This window comes from Pan paniscus, chromosome 17 (genome assembly GCF_029289425.2).
Source record: "Pan paniscus chromosome 17, NHGRI_mPanPan1-v2.0_pri, whole genome shotgun sequence".
In the NCBI taxonomy this organism is placed as follows: Eukaryota; Metazoa; Chordata; class Mammalia; order Primates; family Hominidae; genus Pan; species Pan paniscus.
The window spans coordinates 63,101,535-63,117,553 of NC_073266.2; the positions used below are offsets into that span (position 1 = coordinate 63,101,535).

Consider the following 16,019-nt stretch of genomic DNA (forward strand, 5'->3'; position numbering starts at 1 on the left):
GGGAGGTAAAAGGACTTGCCTGTGGGCAGAGGTAGAGTCAACCCTCCTTCTACAAGTTAAAGAAAGACCTGGAAGCATCCAGTGATGTACTTATAGACCAAAAATGGGAAAGCAGTCTATAACACATACAAGTGGAGTTTGGGGGGCATTTTACTGTTGTTGTTGTTGTTTTGAGACAGGGTCTTACTCTGTTGCCCAGGCTGGAGTGCAGTGGCATGATCACGGCTCACTGCAGCCTCAACTTCCCAGGCTCAAGTGATCCTCCCACCTCAGCCTCCTGAGTAGGTGGGGCTGTAGGCATGCACCACCATGCCCAGCTAATTTCTATATATATATATATATATATATATATATATTTTTTTTTTTTTTTTTTTTGTAGAGACAGGGCTGCACTATGTTTCCCAGGCTGGTCCTGGGCTCAAGTGATCTGCCCACTCAGCCTCACAAACAAATGTTTGTACAGGTTCAATGAAAAGAAGAAGTTGAGGCCATCTAGAAAACCTGGAACACGTAGTCAAGCTTACTTGTGTGTAGGGCCCATTGATAGGCAACCAGGAGGCAGTGAGAGCAGAAGGGAATGATAGCTCCTTCGGCAGACAGAACAGCCCCACTGGAATTAAATGTCACTGTGAATATTTTAATTTAAATTAACTTTAACTTCTTAATAGGCCAGCATTTTTACATGACCCGAAACTAGACCTATGCCTAAGTTCCTTCCTTCCATAAAAATGTCCCAATGGCAAAAATTCTAAATGCTCAGAGATCTTTAAAATCAGTCGTCATTTATATTATTAAATTGGTTTGGGCCTCATCCCATTAAAAATTAAAAGTCTGAATGCTAGAAATGAAAAGTCAAGGAGTCCTGAAGTTTTTAAAGATTCAGAGTCAAGACTGTGCCACTCTAGGCTCTCTTAGTGGCCCATGAGCTCCACATAGGATCGGAGCAGGTGGCCCGGTGGGGAGGTGGCTGCGTCCAGACCGTGGAGCTATAAGTTCTGTCCAGAGTCTCAGAGGACAAGGACATCTAGGATACCAGCTGGGAAAGGACATTACAGGATATCCCTGGCTACCAACTCCAAGTTCTACTTATTCACTAAGGGATATTCATGTTTAACAAACAAATCTTAAATGCCCAATTTATGTCAGATGTTACACTGGTGGTTTTCAACCAGGGGTAATTTTCCCCTTCCCCAGGAACATTTGGCAATGTCTGATGACATTTTTGTGCGTCATACCTGAGGCTGGGGGAAGTGCTACTGGCATCTAATGGGTAAAATCCAGAGACGCTGTTAAACACCCTACAATACATAGGACAGCGCCCCCAGAATAAGGAATTGCCCCATCCAAAGTGTCCATGGAGCTGGAGCTGTGAAACCTTGGTACAGGTCATCTCATTTAATATTCCCTCCAGCCCCATAAAGTGTATGGATGATATTAATATCCCCATTTCACAGATGGAGACATGAGGCTAAAGGAAGCTAAATACATTGCTTGAAGTCAGGTCTGCCTGACTGTAAAAGGCTGTGCTCTTTGCAGGACACCACACTGTTTCCTGAAGCCAGTGCTTTTTCTACCAGTAAAAAAATCCAAGCCCAGAACAGTTAGGCCCTTTTCCAACATCATACAGTCAGTGATGGATAAGACAGGCCAGGTGGCCAGGCATCCTGTTGCAAAGGTTCCTTCCACCACTGCCTGCTCGGCACATCACCTGAGACAGACAGTTTTCCCTCCAGCCCAGGCAGGCTGCATGTCTTATTTCGTCTTCTTTCTTCTATCCTTCCTCCTTTCTCCCGACTCTGAAAGCCCTACAGCCACACAGGAGCCCACACGGGGTTTTCGGAGGGTTTTCCTGCTAGTAACAACACCAAATTTGATAAAATAGCAAATATCAGTGGGGGAAGAGGGAGACAGAATGAATCCTTTGGCTCTGGGTCCCAGGGAAGATGGATGGAGTTGGAGTCTTCCATTCTTCACAGACCAAGCCCAGAGTCCCACTCAGGCCATCTGGCTCCCCTCTATTCGGGGGCCTTGGTAGTGCTTGGTTTGCCTCTCTCTTTCCAACCTCAGATCTGAGAGGCTGATTAAGAGCCCACTCCCAGAGCCAGATGGCTGGAGCTCCGCCACTTGTTAGCCATGTAATCCTGGGCAAGTTGCTTGAACTCTCCATGCCTGATACTAACAGTGCCCAACTCCTACAGCTGTTGTCAGGATCAAATTAGATCATTTGTGAAAATGATGAGAATAATGCTGACACATAGGGAATGTCCAGTAAGTGCTGACCTCTATTATCTCTAGTTAAATGATGTATGTTAATTAATGAGGATTCAGCAAACACAAAGGACGGCATGGGCTCCTATTCGCTCTCAGAGAATAAGCTGCCTGGTGTGACCCATGAAACCCATTGACAGCCCCACATTCTACTTCATGTAACTCATTTAACTCATTCTCTTTTGTTTGTTTGTTTGTTGTTTGTTTTTTGAGATGAGGTCTTGCTCTGTCACCCAGGCTAGAGCACAGTAAGTAGCATGATCATAGTTCATTGCAGCCTCAAACTTCTGGGCTCAAGCCATCCTCCTGCCTCAGCCTCCCAAGTAGCTGAGATTACAGGCACATGCCACCACACCCAGCTAATATTTTTGGTTTCTGTAGAGATGGTATCTTGCTTTGTTGCCCAGACTGGTCTCAAACTCCTGGGCTCAAGTGATCCTCCCATCTCAGCCTCCCAAAGTGCTGGGATTACAGACGTGAGCCACCACTCCCGGCCGTGTAACTCATTCTTTAATCTCATCTACTCTTCCACCTTGAATCTCCCCTCCAAAACAAAAGGGGCTTCTCCAACTGAAATATAGGCTGAACAGTCATATTATTTCACCTCTCTGAGCCTCAGTTTTCTCATGTGTGAAATGAAGACGATAATAGTGCTTACACTGTAGGAATGCTGAAAGCTATGGTAGTATTGCTACTAGCTGGGCACACAATAACACACTAATAAAGGTTAGCTCTTGTTAATATAATCCTAAGGACAATTGGGATGCTCTCAGCGAGAAATGAAGGGTTTGGAAGCAAAGGCCAATTACACTAGTACATTTTAATAGCTTCTCCCCTGTTGCCAGCACTGGGCTCATTCCCAGTGGCCAGCCTCGTCATGCCTTCCGCAGAGCCTACACGACAAGGCACTGGGCATGTCTAGTCTTCCTCAAGCTTTCAGAATGCTGCTCTTCCCTAGAAACCCATATTATGTTAATAACTTGTGATGAAATATTCCAGTAGGGAGTTCTGGGATTCACTTGCCTTTGCCGTATAGTAAAATTTTCATTTATGGTTTATGCCGTTAAATGTTCCTTTACTGGAATGCAAGGTGGTGGGACCCAAGAGAACCATAACAGCTCAATTCTGGCCCTTTTTAACAAGTTCATCTGCTGTCTTTGCTGCACCGGCATTTGCATGGAATTTAACAATTTTAAAGCTGCCAAGCAATGGAAACATAACTCAAATTTTTAAAAAATCTTAGAGATAGCATTTGTGGCATAAAATTGATGGGAAGAGAATATGTAGAGCAATCTTGAGGTGCTATTAAATAGTTACTGGTCTATTTCTTTTTTTTTTTTTTTTTTTTCTAGCACTGTTTGCTGCCTACCTGGGTGCTGCCCTGGCTAACATGTTATCTGTGGTGAGTCAACACAGGCTCAGAACGTGCCTACAACATCCTTCCTGGTGTCCTCTTGGCTTCCTCAAACCTGCTGAAAACCTCTCTCCTCTAAGAACTCTTCCCCAGTTCATCTCCCTTATTTCAAGTCACACTACTCACTTCAGCACCTGCTAGGCAGAGGGAGCCAGGCCCCAAAAGTTTACATTTCAACTGTGGGCCAATCCATTCCTATCATCAGTAGGCCAGGAACTCCTTAGAGGAAATTTGAGGAGCATTATCTTGTAAATCAAATTCCTTTCTATCTTCCTCTATAACTATTTTTAAATCTTTATTATTTAATTTGTGTGTGCCTGCCTAGCTAGCTTGTGAGCCAGCATATATCTTTGCCCCACGGCAACTAACTAGCTCCCCTCCATAGAATAAGGGGAGTCAAACCCCAACCAGGCGAGACAGAAGCCAGAGCTGAGGCTTGAAGTCACGGGCCACAGTCTGGGAACCCCTTCCTCATCTGGGCTCCAGTGTAGGGTGATATGTGAGGTCAGGAGGAGCCCATGCTGGCCCCCAACCCCAGTGCAGAGGGCTCAGGGCCCCACTTGCAGCTGGTGCCTCCCCTTGTCAGATAAGGGTAAAAGGGCACACTTTGCATGGACAACCAGAAGTCCAGGTGATCCTGCAGATAAGGAGGGAGTGGGCATGCTAGTAACACCTGCCTAGATCTCTCCCTCACCTTTAGTGAAAATGGGTGGCTTGGACTTAGCATAAGAAGGAATTTTTCTAAGCAGTAGAATTTGCCTTCCCTGATACTATCCCGTCTTCCCCAGTGAACTGAATCTCTTTTCTGGGCCTCATTGTATTTGTGCACACCTCGGCTAAATACTTGATGTCGTACAGTTTTGTGATGAGTCTAGTACTCATTGGTCTTCTTCTACCCTCAGCCAGTCCTCTCCCTTGGAACAGGGACCTCATCATATTATCTTTATCTCCAGTATCTGTTATAGTCTTCAACACATAGTAGGTGCTCAAGCAATACTGGATGAATGAATCCCTAAGATAGTGAGCTTCTATGACAGGGTGTTTTAGAACTGGGGTTGAATAGCGAAGCATCAGAAACTCTGAGGGGGAATAAGTGCATGAAGTATTGGCTCTGAGGCTCCCTTCAGGCTTTATCAGCCTCCAACTATACCCATCCATTCACCCAGTCCTTCATCCACTAAATCCGTGCCATGTGCCTTCCTTGAACAAGTCACTGAAAGAGATGCAAAACAGGAAGCTGCGATTCCTGATCATGGATGTTTACAGTGATGACTGGCCTTTCTCTCTGTTTTCAGAGAAGTTACAGATTAGACTATTCAGTTTAGACATCTTTCAAAACAAAATCAAGTTTACCTAGTTTGCCTACTGTGTTTAAGACATTGTGTTGGCCACTCTCCGGAATATAAAAAAGTACAGGCTATTAACTCACCTTAAAGGAATTTCCCACAATGTCATCGAGGAATAGGAAATAAAAATGTTGAATGACATTTATGGGACCATCCAAGCCCTCCTCAGAAGAGCACATAGGAGCTGTACTCTTTTGTTTTCTAAGTGGCACATGTATATACAACCTCATGTCTTCAACAATGCTGCCATCCGTTTGATGATAATAACCACATATTTAGGATCATTTGTATTGAGTACTTGGTATACACTAGAGGCACCAACTCTCTAAGTAGGCTTTATTATTCCTATTTCACTATTGAGGTCTCAGAAAGATTAAATGGCCATAGCAAGGTGATCAGAACTGAGATTCGGTTCTTGGACTGTGGAAATCCAAACCAACATCCTTTCCAATGTAGGACTCCAAGGGTGCTTCCCAAACACCTTGTGCAGTCTTAGTGGGGCTTTGGAAGACTCGCTGAATGGAACTCATCACTCATGGGTGCCCCTTACAGACCCAGCTCTGGTAGCAGGCTGTCTTTGTTGTTCCCCAAGACCCACCCAACAGTGCCATCTCTGGACACACACATGACTGGCATTGTTACTCCCATGGTAGTATCTGAGGTTTTTACTGCTTATAATAAGATGATGTTTTGGCAAGAGGGGGCATATTTGATGTGCCTCGTAACTGAAGTTGCAGGCTCATTGTTAGCAAACTATCCATTCAAGCTATCTCAAATGAAGAGTGGAGAAGAGTACTAAAAAGCCTTAGAGCATCTCAAGAAATAAAAACAGGTCAACATCAAGAGAAAAAGAGCTGGAGATTGGAGAGCCCTTGAGAAGAAAGGCAGCTGTGCTCTGTCTCCAGCTCCATAGGACAATGATGACACATCTTTGCCTCTCTCCATCTCTCTGCTCACTTTCCCTGTGTCTCTCTGATGGGTTACTTCTACTGCACACATCCCCCAATGGCCACCCATCCGTGGTTTGTTCCCCAGTTTTTTCAGTTCCAGAACCCTGTAGACACAGTCTCTGTGCCTCTTAGTTCAACTTCTCAAGAGAGGGATTCTGTTGGCACAGGGCACTTTCACCTGCCTATAGGAAGCAGTGTTTGAGTTGGGTGCCTATCTCTAGTCCAATCAGCTATGACCAAACAGAAAACATCTTGAGCTACCAAATGGCTGCCAAAGACACTTCTCCAACAGGGGCTGATGGGAGAAGACACAGGATGACCATAGTTCCTAGAGTTAGAAGTCTAACCTGGCCAGAAACATAGCTTCTGACAAAACACAGCCTCTACAAAAGGCATATTACGTTCTGATGACTTCTACGTAAGGGCATATTAGCCCAACTATTAGGGTTCCCAGTGGCTGCATTTTGAAAACTGTGCATTCACCTGTTGCAATGCAGATGAATAGCACTGGCATGATTTTATTTATATTGGTCATCAATGAAGTATCTTTATCAATGCCCTCAAAGCAGTCCCTCATGTCCCCAGGGCTGTAGGTGATTGATAAGGGCTGATTAAAACGCACAAGCACCTGATGTGACCAAGGCTTATCTGTGTTCTTTCTCTCCAGTTTGGATTGCCGCCCTGCACTTGGCCCTTCTGTCTCTCAGCTCTCACCTTCCTGCTCCTGACGACCAATAACCCCGCCATCTACAAGCTCCCGCTCAGCAAAGTCACCTACCCAGAGGCCAACCGCATCTACTACCTGTCCCAGGAGAGAAACAGAAGGGTATCGATCATAACAAAGTATCAGGCCTACGATGTCTCCTAAGTTTCCCTGTCTAAAACACATCAGTGTAAATTCAGGCTTCAGCAGGCAGTCCAGATCCCCAGGATAAGAGACCACTTAGCCTTCCCTTTGGTCTGTTCTGTGACTCTCTCCCCAAACACAAAGAAGCGTGTATGTAGTCACCATTCCAGAACCTCTCTTTTCTAAGATGCACAACACTTATCAAAGATATGTTTAGTTTAGACTTTATACCCTTAGTTTTCCCATAAGAGCTCCCTTTGTGGGGAACTTGCCCTCTACTGCGAAATAAGCCTCATCCTTAAAGAGAAGTCACCGGCCGGGCACGGTGGCTCACGCCTGTAATCCCAGGACTTTGGGAGGCTGAGGCGGGTGGATCACGAGGTCAGGAGATCGAGACCATCCTGGCGAACATGGTGAGACCCCATCTCTACTAAAAATACAAAAAATTAGCCAGGCATGGTGGCGGGCACCTGTAGTCCCAGCTACTTGGGAGGCTGAGGCAGGAGAATGGCGTGAACCCGGGAGGTGGAGCTTGCAGTGAGCCAAGATCACGCCACTGCACTCCAGCCTGGGCAACGGAGTGAGACTCTGTCTCAAAAAAAAAAAAAAAGGGAAGTCACCAAGAAAGGGATAGAGGTCAGTGACATGGTCATCACACAACTCGGTCATTTAATATGGCAAAACACAATACCAAGAACTGTGCATTAGCCCAGAAGGCAAGAGGGTTGGTTCTGCCCCAGCTCTGCTGCTAATGAGCCCCTACCAGGTTGAGCAAGTCTTTCCCCACTCTCCACCTCCATTTCTTAATCAGTTTCATGACAGGGAAGGATTTGAAAGTCCTTTCCACCTCAGAAGTGTTGATTATTCTCTCTCTCCTATAATCTGATGAAATCAGCATGACAACAAGTAATTTAAGTAAAGGACAGAAGGGTTACCCAAGAAGAGGCAGGAAAATGTTAACATTCTATAAAGTTTTATTCTTGAGTCATAGGAAAATGCTCTCCAGACTTGGGGTTAGGAACCTAAATTCACTGAAAATGCCAATGTGCTTTCCTTTACATTACAGAAATATTTCTGGAAGTGTCAGATGAAAACTGATCTTTATCAACACTCAAATCATATTATAAACAAATGTGTTTCCCTTTGTAATATTCATAATCATACTGTCATTCAACTGTTTAAGTTTGCAAGTCGGCATCAGGGTTTTCTTAAAACGGGGCTCACCTAGAGGTTCATACATTGCTCACTTGAGGGGTTTTCCATGGTCAAGCATGTGCCTGAAAAGAGACAAGGATGGGCTCAAAATCATCAGAACAGGGGTTGATTTGCTTATGGAGCAAATTACACAGAAATGACCTTGGACTTGGTTTTCTGTTTGAGTTGAAGCACAGATTGTTAATAACCCATCTCACTATTTAGGGTAGAGTCTTTTAGCTTTGTGCCCCCAAATTACAAATCAAGCCAGTCTTGAGTGGCCAGTAACCCTTGTTCAGTCACTCTGGTTATAGTTTCAAGCTCCTAAGCCACAAACCTTCTTTGTGGAACTCCATGTGGCCTGACCTTCCCACCCCTTCTCCAGAGGGGAATGAACCTCTCATAGCACCATAGTGGTGCCTCCCACCACCCTCCAAGCACACATGCACTCCCAGTTTAGTGTCATGGGGATGAGGACATAAGAGGGAATGTGGGGAAGGAGAGGCGGGGACAGACCCTCTATAACCACAGCTTTAAGAATTACATTTAACCAAATCCATCATTTGGAAAAAGTTAATTTCTATGTTTGCCTTTTCTTGGTCTGCCCCCAAGATTCTGGCCATCTTTTAGCAGCCCAAGAGCACTGGGTGGCATATTTCTCTTCCACATCATATCTAGCCCATATGACTTCTCCAGGAAAATGTAGCACTTAAGGGTGGAAACAAATCCTCCACCTAGAAAAAGCAAACGAGTCACACTCCAGAGGCTACCTCTGAGTTTGCAATCACACCTTGAGGCCAAGAAGGTCTCAGGCTGTATTTTAATGACCGTGGAATTAGTGCTCTCTGAGGATTAAGCATCCAGGAATTTCACCAGAAGGCTGTTTATGCTCACAGCTCACTCAGTTGCCCCAGAACCTCCAAATGATGACATACAACTATTAAAGCACCAGTTTTCATGCATTTTCCACCAAAGTGTTATAATCTGGTTTTATTAAGAGCAGAAAACCCTTGACATGCATGCTGTTCTTGTTATTGACCACGAATAAAACCCTTCAGCTGTTCTAAGTATTTCAATATCCTCACCTATAAAGCAAGTTGAGTTGGCCCATGATACTAAGCAAAGTAGAAATAGATGGGGTAGAAGAATTTGACCTATGAAAACATACAAGGTCTACAGAATACCAAAGTAGCTAGTCTAGTCCAGCACTTCAATTAAGCACCAACAGTGGAGAGCTGCAGCCGGCTCCATCAGTTCCTGAGAGTCCACTGCACAACTGAGAACATTTCTCCCCATGCCATTCAGTGACATCACATTGATAGCTTGAAACCGGCCATGGTGGGAGTATTTACATCACAGACATCAGCAAACTACAAATCTGGGCATGCACACAATACACCAACACATGTTTTACAAGCACACATACAAACAAACAAACAAAAAAAGTATACAGGAATGTGAGAGGGAAAAGGGAGTGAGATATAAAAATAAAAGGACAGGACCGGGCACGGTGACTCACACCTGTAATCCCAGCACTTTAGGAGGCCGAGGTGGGCGAATCACCAGAGGTCAGGAGTTCGAGACCAGCCTGACCAACATAGAGAAACCCCATCTCTAGTAAAAATACAAGATTAGCTGGGCATGGTGGTGCATGCCTGTAATCCCAGCTACTCGGGAGGCTGAGGCAGGAGAATCGCTTGAACTCAGGAGGGAGAGTTGTGGTGAGCCGAGATGGCACCATTGCACTCCAGCCTGGGCAACAAGAGTGAAACTCTGTCTCAAAAAAAAAAATAAATAAAAGGACATACACACCTATATATTCCAGACAGGGGCCTCCCATGGGCCCATGAAGATATGCTGGGCACCAAGGCACATGATTAACTCAATTGTTGGGAAAATTTTTTAAATGGGTGGAGCAGAATGTGTGCTACATATATGTACACAAACATGCACACACACATGCACAGTTGTTTTCGTTTTTTTTTTCCTTCATCAAACTAGCCCATTGATGGCATATAATAGCCCTGAGAAATAGTAACTGAGTAATTGACTGAAACACCCTCCTACCCCTCTGTCTCAATGGAGCTGCTTTTCTATTCTCTCTACAGAATAAGTTCCGTAGAGAGAATAGACTCTGTTGGCTGGAATTTGAAAACTGTTTCACGCACACAACGTCCTTATAACAGCTACACACGCTCTCAACTAGGCCAACTGACTTGCCTCCAGAACTTATTGCCTGTAGCCTCCTTCCAAAACACATGTGTAGGGTTCAGGGAAAGAAATTTTCAGAGTAGTGCACGGCATCTAGCCCTCAGCATTCCATCACTTTATGAGCAATAGCTTCAAGCCTCTTTTGCAAATGGTCTTCTGCAACCATCCTTTCCTTACAGAGCCTTTGTTATTCAGACATTTAAACTATGTAATGGTCTCAGGTGAGGGGCAGGTAGATAGATGGGAGATTGGTAGTTCTCAAACTCAAGCATGTATCAGAATCACCTAGAGACCTTATTTAACGCAGGTTAGTGGGCCCTATTCCAAGACTGTCAATCAGTAGACCTGAGGCAGGGCCTGAGAATTTCCTTTTCTAACAAGTTCCCCACAGATGTTGATGCTGTGGGTATAGGGGTCCCATACTTTGAGACCCGTGAGATAGACTCAGAAATAGGATGCTGCCTCCACTGATTTATTTCCCTTTCATTGTATACTGTAATGCACTGGTTGTGCATCTAAGAATCATCCGCAAGGCTTATTAAAACACAAATCCCTGGGCCTCAACCTCAAAGATTTGGATTCACTAGAGCCGGGTGGAACCAAAAATCTGAGCTTCTAACAAACTCTCAGATGATACAGATGCGGCTGGATCCAGGTCCAGAGATCGTTGCACAGGTTCTTACTCTTGATTAGATCAGGATCCTCTGATTCTGATGCCAGGCCCTACCTCAGGCCAATTAAGCCAGCAATGGGCCTGGGCACAGGTAATTTTTTAAAGCTCCTGGGGTGATTCTAACATGCAGCTGGGGCAGGAAAACAACCGTGCTGCCTATTTCTTGGACCCCAACTGTTTCTAATTTGAGCCACTCTTCAGCACTCCGTTAACCCCCAGTCCCCATCCTCAGTTCCCAGGTGGGTTTGCATAAGGGGTAGTAGACCTGCCAGGAGATGCAGTGAGAAGCACTGGGCGCTGAGGCAGGAGGAGCACAGACAGCACAGAGAATCCTATAAAGTGAAGTTTATCTCTTTCTCACTGTTGTTGGGGGCTCACCCTGCACCACAAAGAAGACTAGATAAAGAAAACCACTAACCAGTAACATCCGGCTCAGTAGGCTGAGCACAAAAGCAAGGTTTTGCTTTGGCCCTAGACCTAGAAGCCTGCTGAGTGAGCGCCTTGGCCCTAGAAAAGAGGAGCAGGGGGTTGTCCAGAGCCCCTCCGACCACGCTGCTCTCAGTCAGGCACCACAGACACAGGCAGAGCTGGCTAGAGGTCAGAGGCATGGCCCCAGTGAGAAGCAGCAGCTGTGCCCTGTGAGCAGGTAGGATGGGGTTAAGGGCTGGCCTGGAATGGGGGCAGAAGGTGGAAGTTGGGAAATGGTGATGACAGCAGTTATTGCAAGGGAGCAAGCCAGTGGGCAGGCAGCAGGCGTAGAAAAGCAGCTCCACTGAGACAGCCATGCAGGGAGCCCTGTGCAGGCAGACAGCTGCGGTCAGGGGTTAAGGAGGTGGAGAAAAGCAGAACATGGAGCCATGTAGAGAGCAGGTGCTGGCGGCCAGCTGGTACTGTAACAGGAAGAGGGAAAAAAAAAATAGCAGTTTTTGCCATGGGGTGAGGCTCCACCCCTCTTTGAACTGTCTGGTGGGGCCAGGGCTGGGGCTGGGACAGGGATGGGGTGGCTTTCACTCCTTTCCCCAGTGCTTGCTTCTTGGTGGGTCAGTCTGGGTCACTAGGGTCCACCTGTCACTTACGGCATGGCCTGAGCAGTAGTTTCAAGGGGTGTCATGGGGCGGGGAGGTGGGCAAGTCGGGCAGCAGAGCATTACAAACCCTGGTGCCCAGGCAACAGCCCAGACTAGCTCTATCAGAATCTTAGGGGCGGCCCAGGCCTGGGTGGTTTCCAAAGCTCCCCAGGGGGCCTCATCAGTAGAAGGTGTGGGGGCTGCTCGGTGCTGTGCTGTGCTGCGCTGTGCAGGGCTGCAGGGAGAAGATTCTCTAGAGAGCTCTCAAGTGGGAGGAGCCCCAGGCAGCATGATTTTGTCAAATGGAGATTGTCTCTGTCCCTGAGGTCAGAGGAGGCCTGTAACCATGCAGTTCTTAACCTCTGGATTTGGACAAATGTAAGCTGTGTTCCTGGCCCCTCTAAAGACCTGTGAATCCTATTCTGCTCATCTGTGTGTAGTTCTTGTTTTTAAGCTTCCAGAGAGACACTGATTCCTAGCTAGTTTCTAACCCTAGCATACAGCAAGATGGAAAGCTCAGGACACAAGATTAAAGTGACAGCCTGGAGGGCAGGACAGGGAGTCTGGGCTGTGGCTGGAGCACCCACCACCATTCCTGGGCCACAAGCCGCCTTCAGGGACTGGCTTCCTGTTCTCCCAGGCCCCGCTGTGGCTCCTTGGCCTTAGCCCCAGCTTCTCAACATGAACAGACTGTGAATTCCTTGTGAACAGGGTTGAGTTTTGTACATTCCCCTAACTGGGGCCTCTCTCCCGCAGTGAATGAGTGAGTAAGTGACAGACACAGTTATACTAAAGTTATAAGTTATGTCCAGCAAAAGAGAGGCATTGCCTTCTCTGTTGTCATCTGTCCTCCCATCAGTGTCTTGCAAGTCTTAATAGCTTTTGAACAAGTGAATCATATTTACATTTTGTACTGGGCCCCATGAATTACGTAGCTGGTCCTGTGCTGAGCTCTTGGTGGCAACTGGAGCTTGCTCTCCCATGGTTGCAGCATCAAAGATCCCCCTGGGCTAGTTCTCTGCTTTCAAACTCCTTCCTCACCCATGACAGCATGAGACAGCAACACAACACCCCAATATACACAGAGCCTCACTTGTGGGGTACTCACTTGACAAGCACCCCAGGGAGCAAAGGAAGTGCAGAGAGAGGTGGCATCTTCTATCCTGAAGACCCAGCACACCCAGGCTCCATGGTGCAGAGACTGGAACAAACCAGGAAGGCAACCCCGCAACCAAAATATTTGTGGATTTTCCAGCTGGAGCAAAGGAAAGACCCAGACAGATCCCTACTCATAATCAGCTCATGAAACGCCCTACTGGAGAAAGACAGAAAGAGTAGCCGGCTTTTTCCCCATCCCTGCATACTCCCCTGGGTGCTCTTTGAATCAATGTTTAGCCGGATTTCACCCAATCACGAGCGTGTGAGTGGGGAGCACCCCCGTGACTTGGCTTCCTGCCCAACACATCACACCGCAACCTGTGAGTAACTCATCTTCCCCAACACATTATAACCTCTGAGGGGCCAGATTATGTATCTTCATGGCCCCCATTCCAGGCCTGGCACATGGTAAATGCTTGATACATATTTACTGATAGATGGACCCCTACTTCAGCATCCCTGTAAGCCTGGAATTAATTCCAGGAGGTGGGTACTAAGCAAGATAATGTTTAACCAAAATGCAGATTCTAGCACCTCCCCTGAACCCTAAGATATTGGGATTCAGTAAGTGATGGGGTATCTGCATTTTTACCTGCATCGCAAATGACTTAAGAAGGCCAATTCTCCTGGCTATCTAAAGAACTGAAGGAGGTGGGAAGACAGAGGGGGCCTCAGCACAGGAATTTGAGTAGAATTCACGTAGAAGCCCAGGACATGATTGCATGAGTGGCCATGGGTCAGTGTGCAGCTTGCAAATCCAGTCATTGTAAGGCCTTATCCTAGAAAGGCCCTGACGGGGACTGGGGTTGGGGGGGTGGGGATTGAGGCAGGTGGCTACCATCTGTCAAGAGCAGCAGCAGACCTGCAGCTGGCTCCATGGCTTCTGTGGCCCATGCCCACCCTCCCTCCTTACCATCACAGCAGTCGCCCAAATGGCTCAGAGAGGAGCTCATGGGAACCACACTTACTGTTGACACTGGGGGAAAAGAATGGAAATATGATTTGGCATAACTTGAGGGACGTATAAATGGTTTGTGCCTTTCACACCCCAAAAACTTCAATTTACCTCCCTCATGAATGTCTTAGTAGCTTCTGCATTCTTTAAGAAAACTCTAGTTTTTACATAAATTTAATATTGACCATATAATTCAACATTCAATTTTATGTTATCTGGTATCACCTGCCACCTGGGTGGAGGGTCTTATTTGCTCAGCAAGGTGGAAAACTCTAAAGTCAAAGACCTCATCTTATAATTACTTGAACACAACATACTTTGGAGACCAAACATATTACTGAGCACAGGATATCCTTGCTACTTGATTCACTTACTATTTGAACTCCTGGTTCTGAGACTGTTATCCGAGGAGAATAAAAGGGTGCTGGATGGGCTTCCATGGAGAGATGGAAACTGTCTGAGTGTTAAGGGCTCAGGCTAGGGAGGAGACAAAACTCTTCTTCTGAAAGTTTCATAGCTTTAGCTCTTATATTTAGGTCTTTGATCCACTTTGAGTTATTTTTTGTATATGGTAGTAGAGTCCCCAATCTTCTGCAAGTGGATATTCAGTTGCCCCAGCACTATTTATTGAAAAGACTATTCTTTTTTGCATATGGGATTGTTTTTCAGAATCCAGAAAACTCTTTAGTTCACATTCCTCTTGCTTTAAGGTAGTATTTCCGTAACTCATCAGTCATGGATCTTAAATACATATCCAAAAGAAAAAATTTTAAATAAGAAAAAGTCATATGATCCAATGAGATCCAGGTACATTAAGCCAAATAAAGTTTAACATCTTTCATTAGCATTGGCTTCTCAAAGAGTTTAATGCCAGTGTGGTTTTAATGAATCACTTATCCTTCTTTTATCAGAGAAGGGTGTGTGTGTGTGTGTGTGTGTGTGTGTGTCCACATATTAACATCTCTAGGAGTACACTTCCAAACACCTCGAGTTTTGGAATCATTCTTTTGCAAGAATAGACTTACTGGCTTGAATGCTATTGGATTGTTTTAATTTCATCTTGGAGAGTTTGGCTAACAGGATGGTTGGGGTGTGTGTGTTTTGTAGACTTGTAGCTTTTATCTTTAACCAGGTCAGAGCAGAAATAACACAATAACCTATGAATTTCTCTGGGGTGTTTTTAGCAACTGAATGTAGAAGCCACAATGTTAGTTTGTTTCTGAACTGTCCATTTTTTTAAACTTAAATATTAAGGAGTGTGTTGTTGCTTTGTTTTGCTTTTTGAAAGTGTGGTCCAAGAACCACCTGAATCAGACTCACTTGGATGTAGTTAAAAAGCGCAGATCCCTAAGGCCCCTTCAGACCTAATAGTCAGAAACACTGGGGCTGGAGCCCAGACTGCACCCCTCCCCCCGCCCCGCCCAGGATCCCTGGTGATTCCTGTGCATATCGAAGTTTGAAAAGCATGCTTTTCCTTGAAATTAAGAGACAGTGAACCCAGTTGTCTGCAAAGAGATAGGGGACAGAAACTGACATGTACCTAGGACGAAGATGGCTCTTTCTGTACCTTTGTACCTTCCCTTCTTCATCTGCACTGCCCACCTTCTATGCCCTTTTGCATGCTCACACATCCTTCTGCATGATCAACGGACTTGGGCACGCTGCACACTCCTTGGCTTATGAAACTTTCACACTGTCAGCAGAGGGCGCCAGAGACCCTCCAAAAGCCACGGAATGCTCCATTTGCTCGTTGCCCTCCTTTTGCATTCCAGGCTTTTGCATTCTATTCTAGGCATCTAGTTTTCCAGGCTTAGGCCTGTCCCCCGCCTCACTGATTCTCAAAGGGACATTGGATCTCAGGAGAGTGCACAGCTTCTAAGAAACGCACTTATTGTGGGGCCTGGAAATTTATTTAATGCCCCTGAGCCCAAATTTCA

At 45.9% G+C, this 16,019-nt stretch overlaps 1 protein-coding gene across 1 annotated transcript in view; it reads left to right on the forward strand.

Annotated features, from left to right (window-relative positions):
- Positions 1-8,619, forward strand: part of SLC14A2 (solute carrier family 14 member 2) — a 59,411-nt gene extending 50,792 nt beyond the window's left edge. The window contains exons 18-19 of the mRNA XM_034943605.2: positions 3,621-3,670; positions 6,646-8,619. Of these exons, the coding sequence (XP_034799496.1) occupies positions 3,621-3,670; positions 6,646-6,846 (251 nt within the window). The 3' untranslated portion in view covers positions 6,847-8,619. The remainder of the gene's footprint in view (positions 1-3,620; positions 3,671-6,645) is intronic.
- Positions 8,620-16,019: the final 7,400 nt, after the last annotated feature.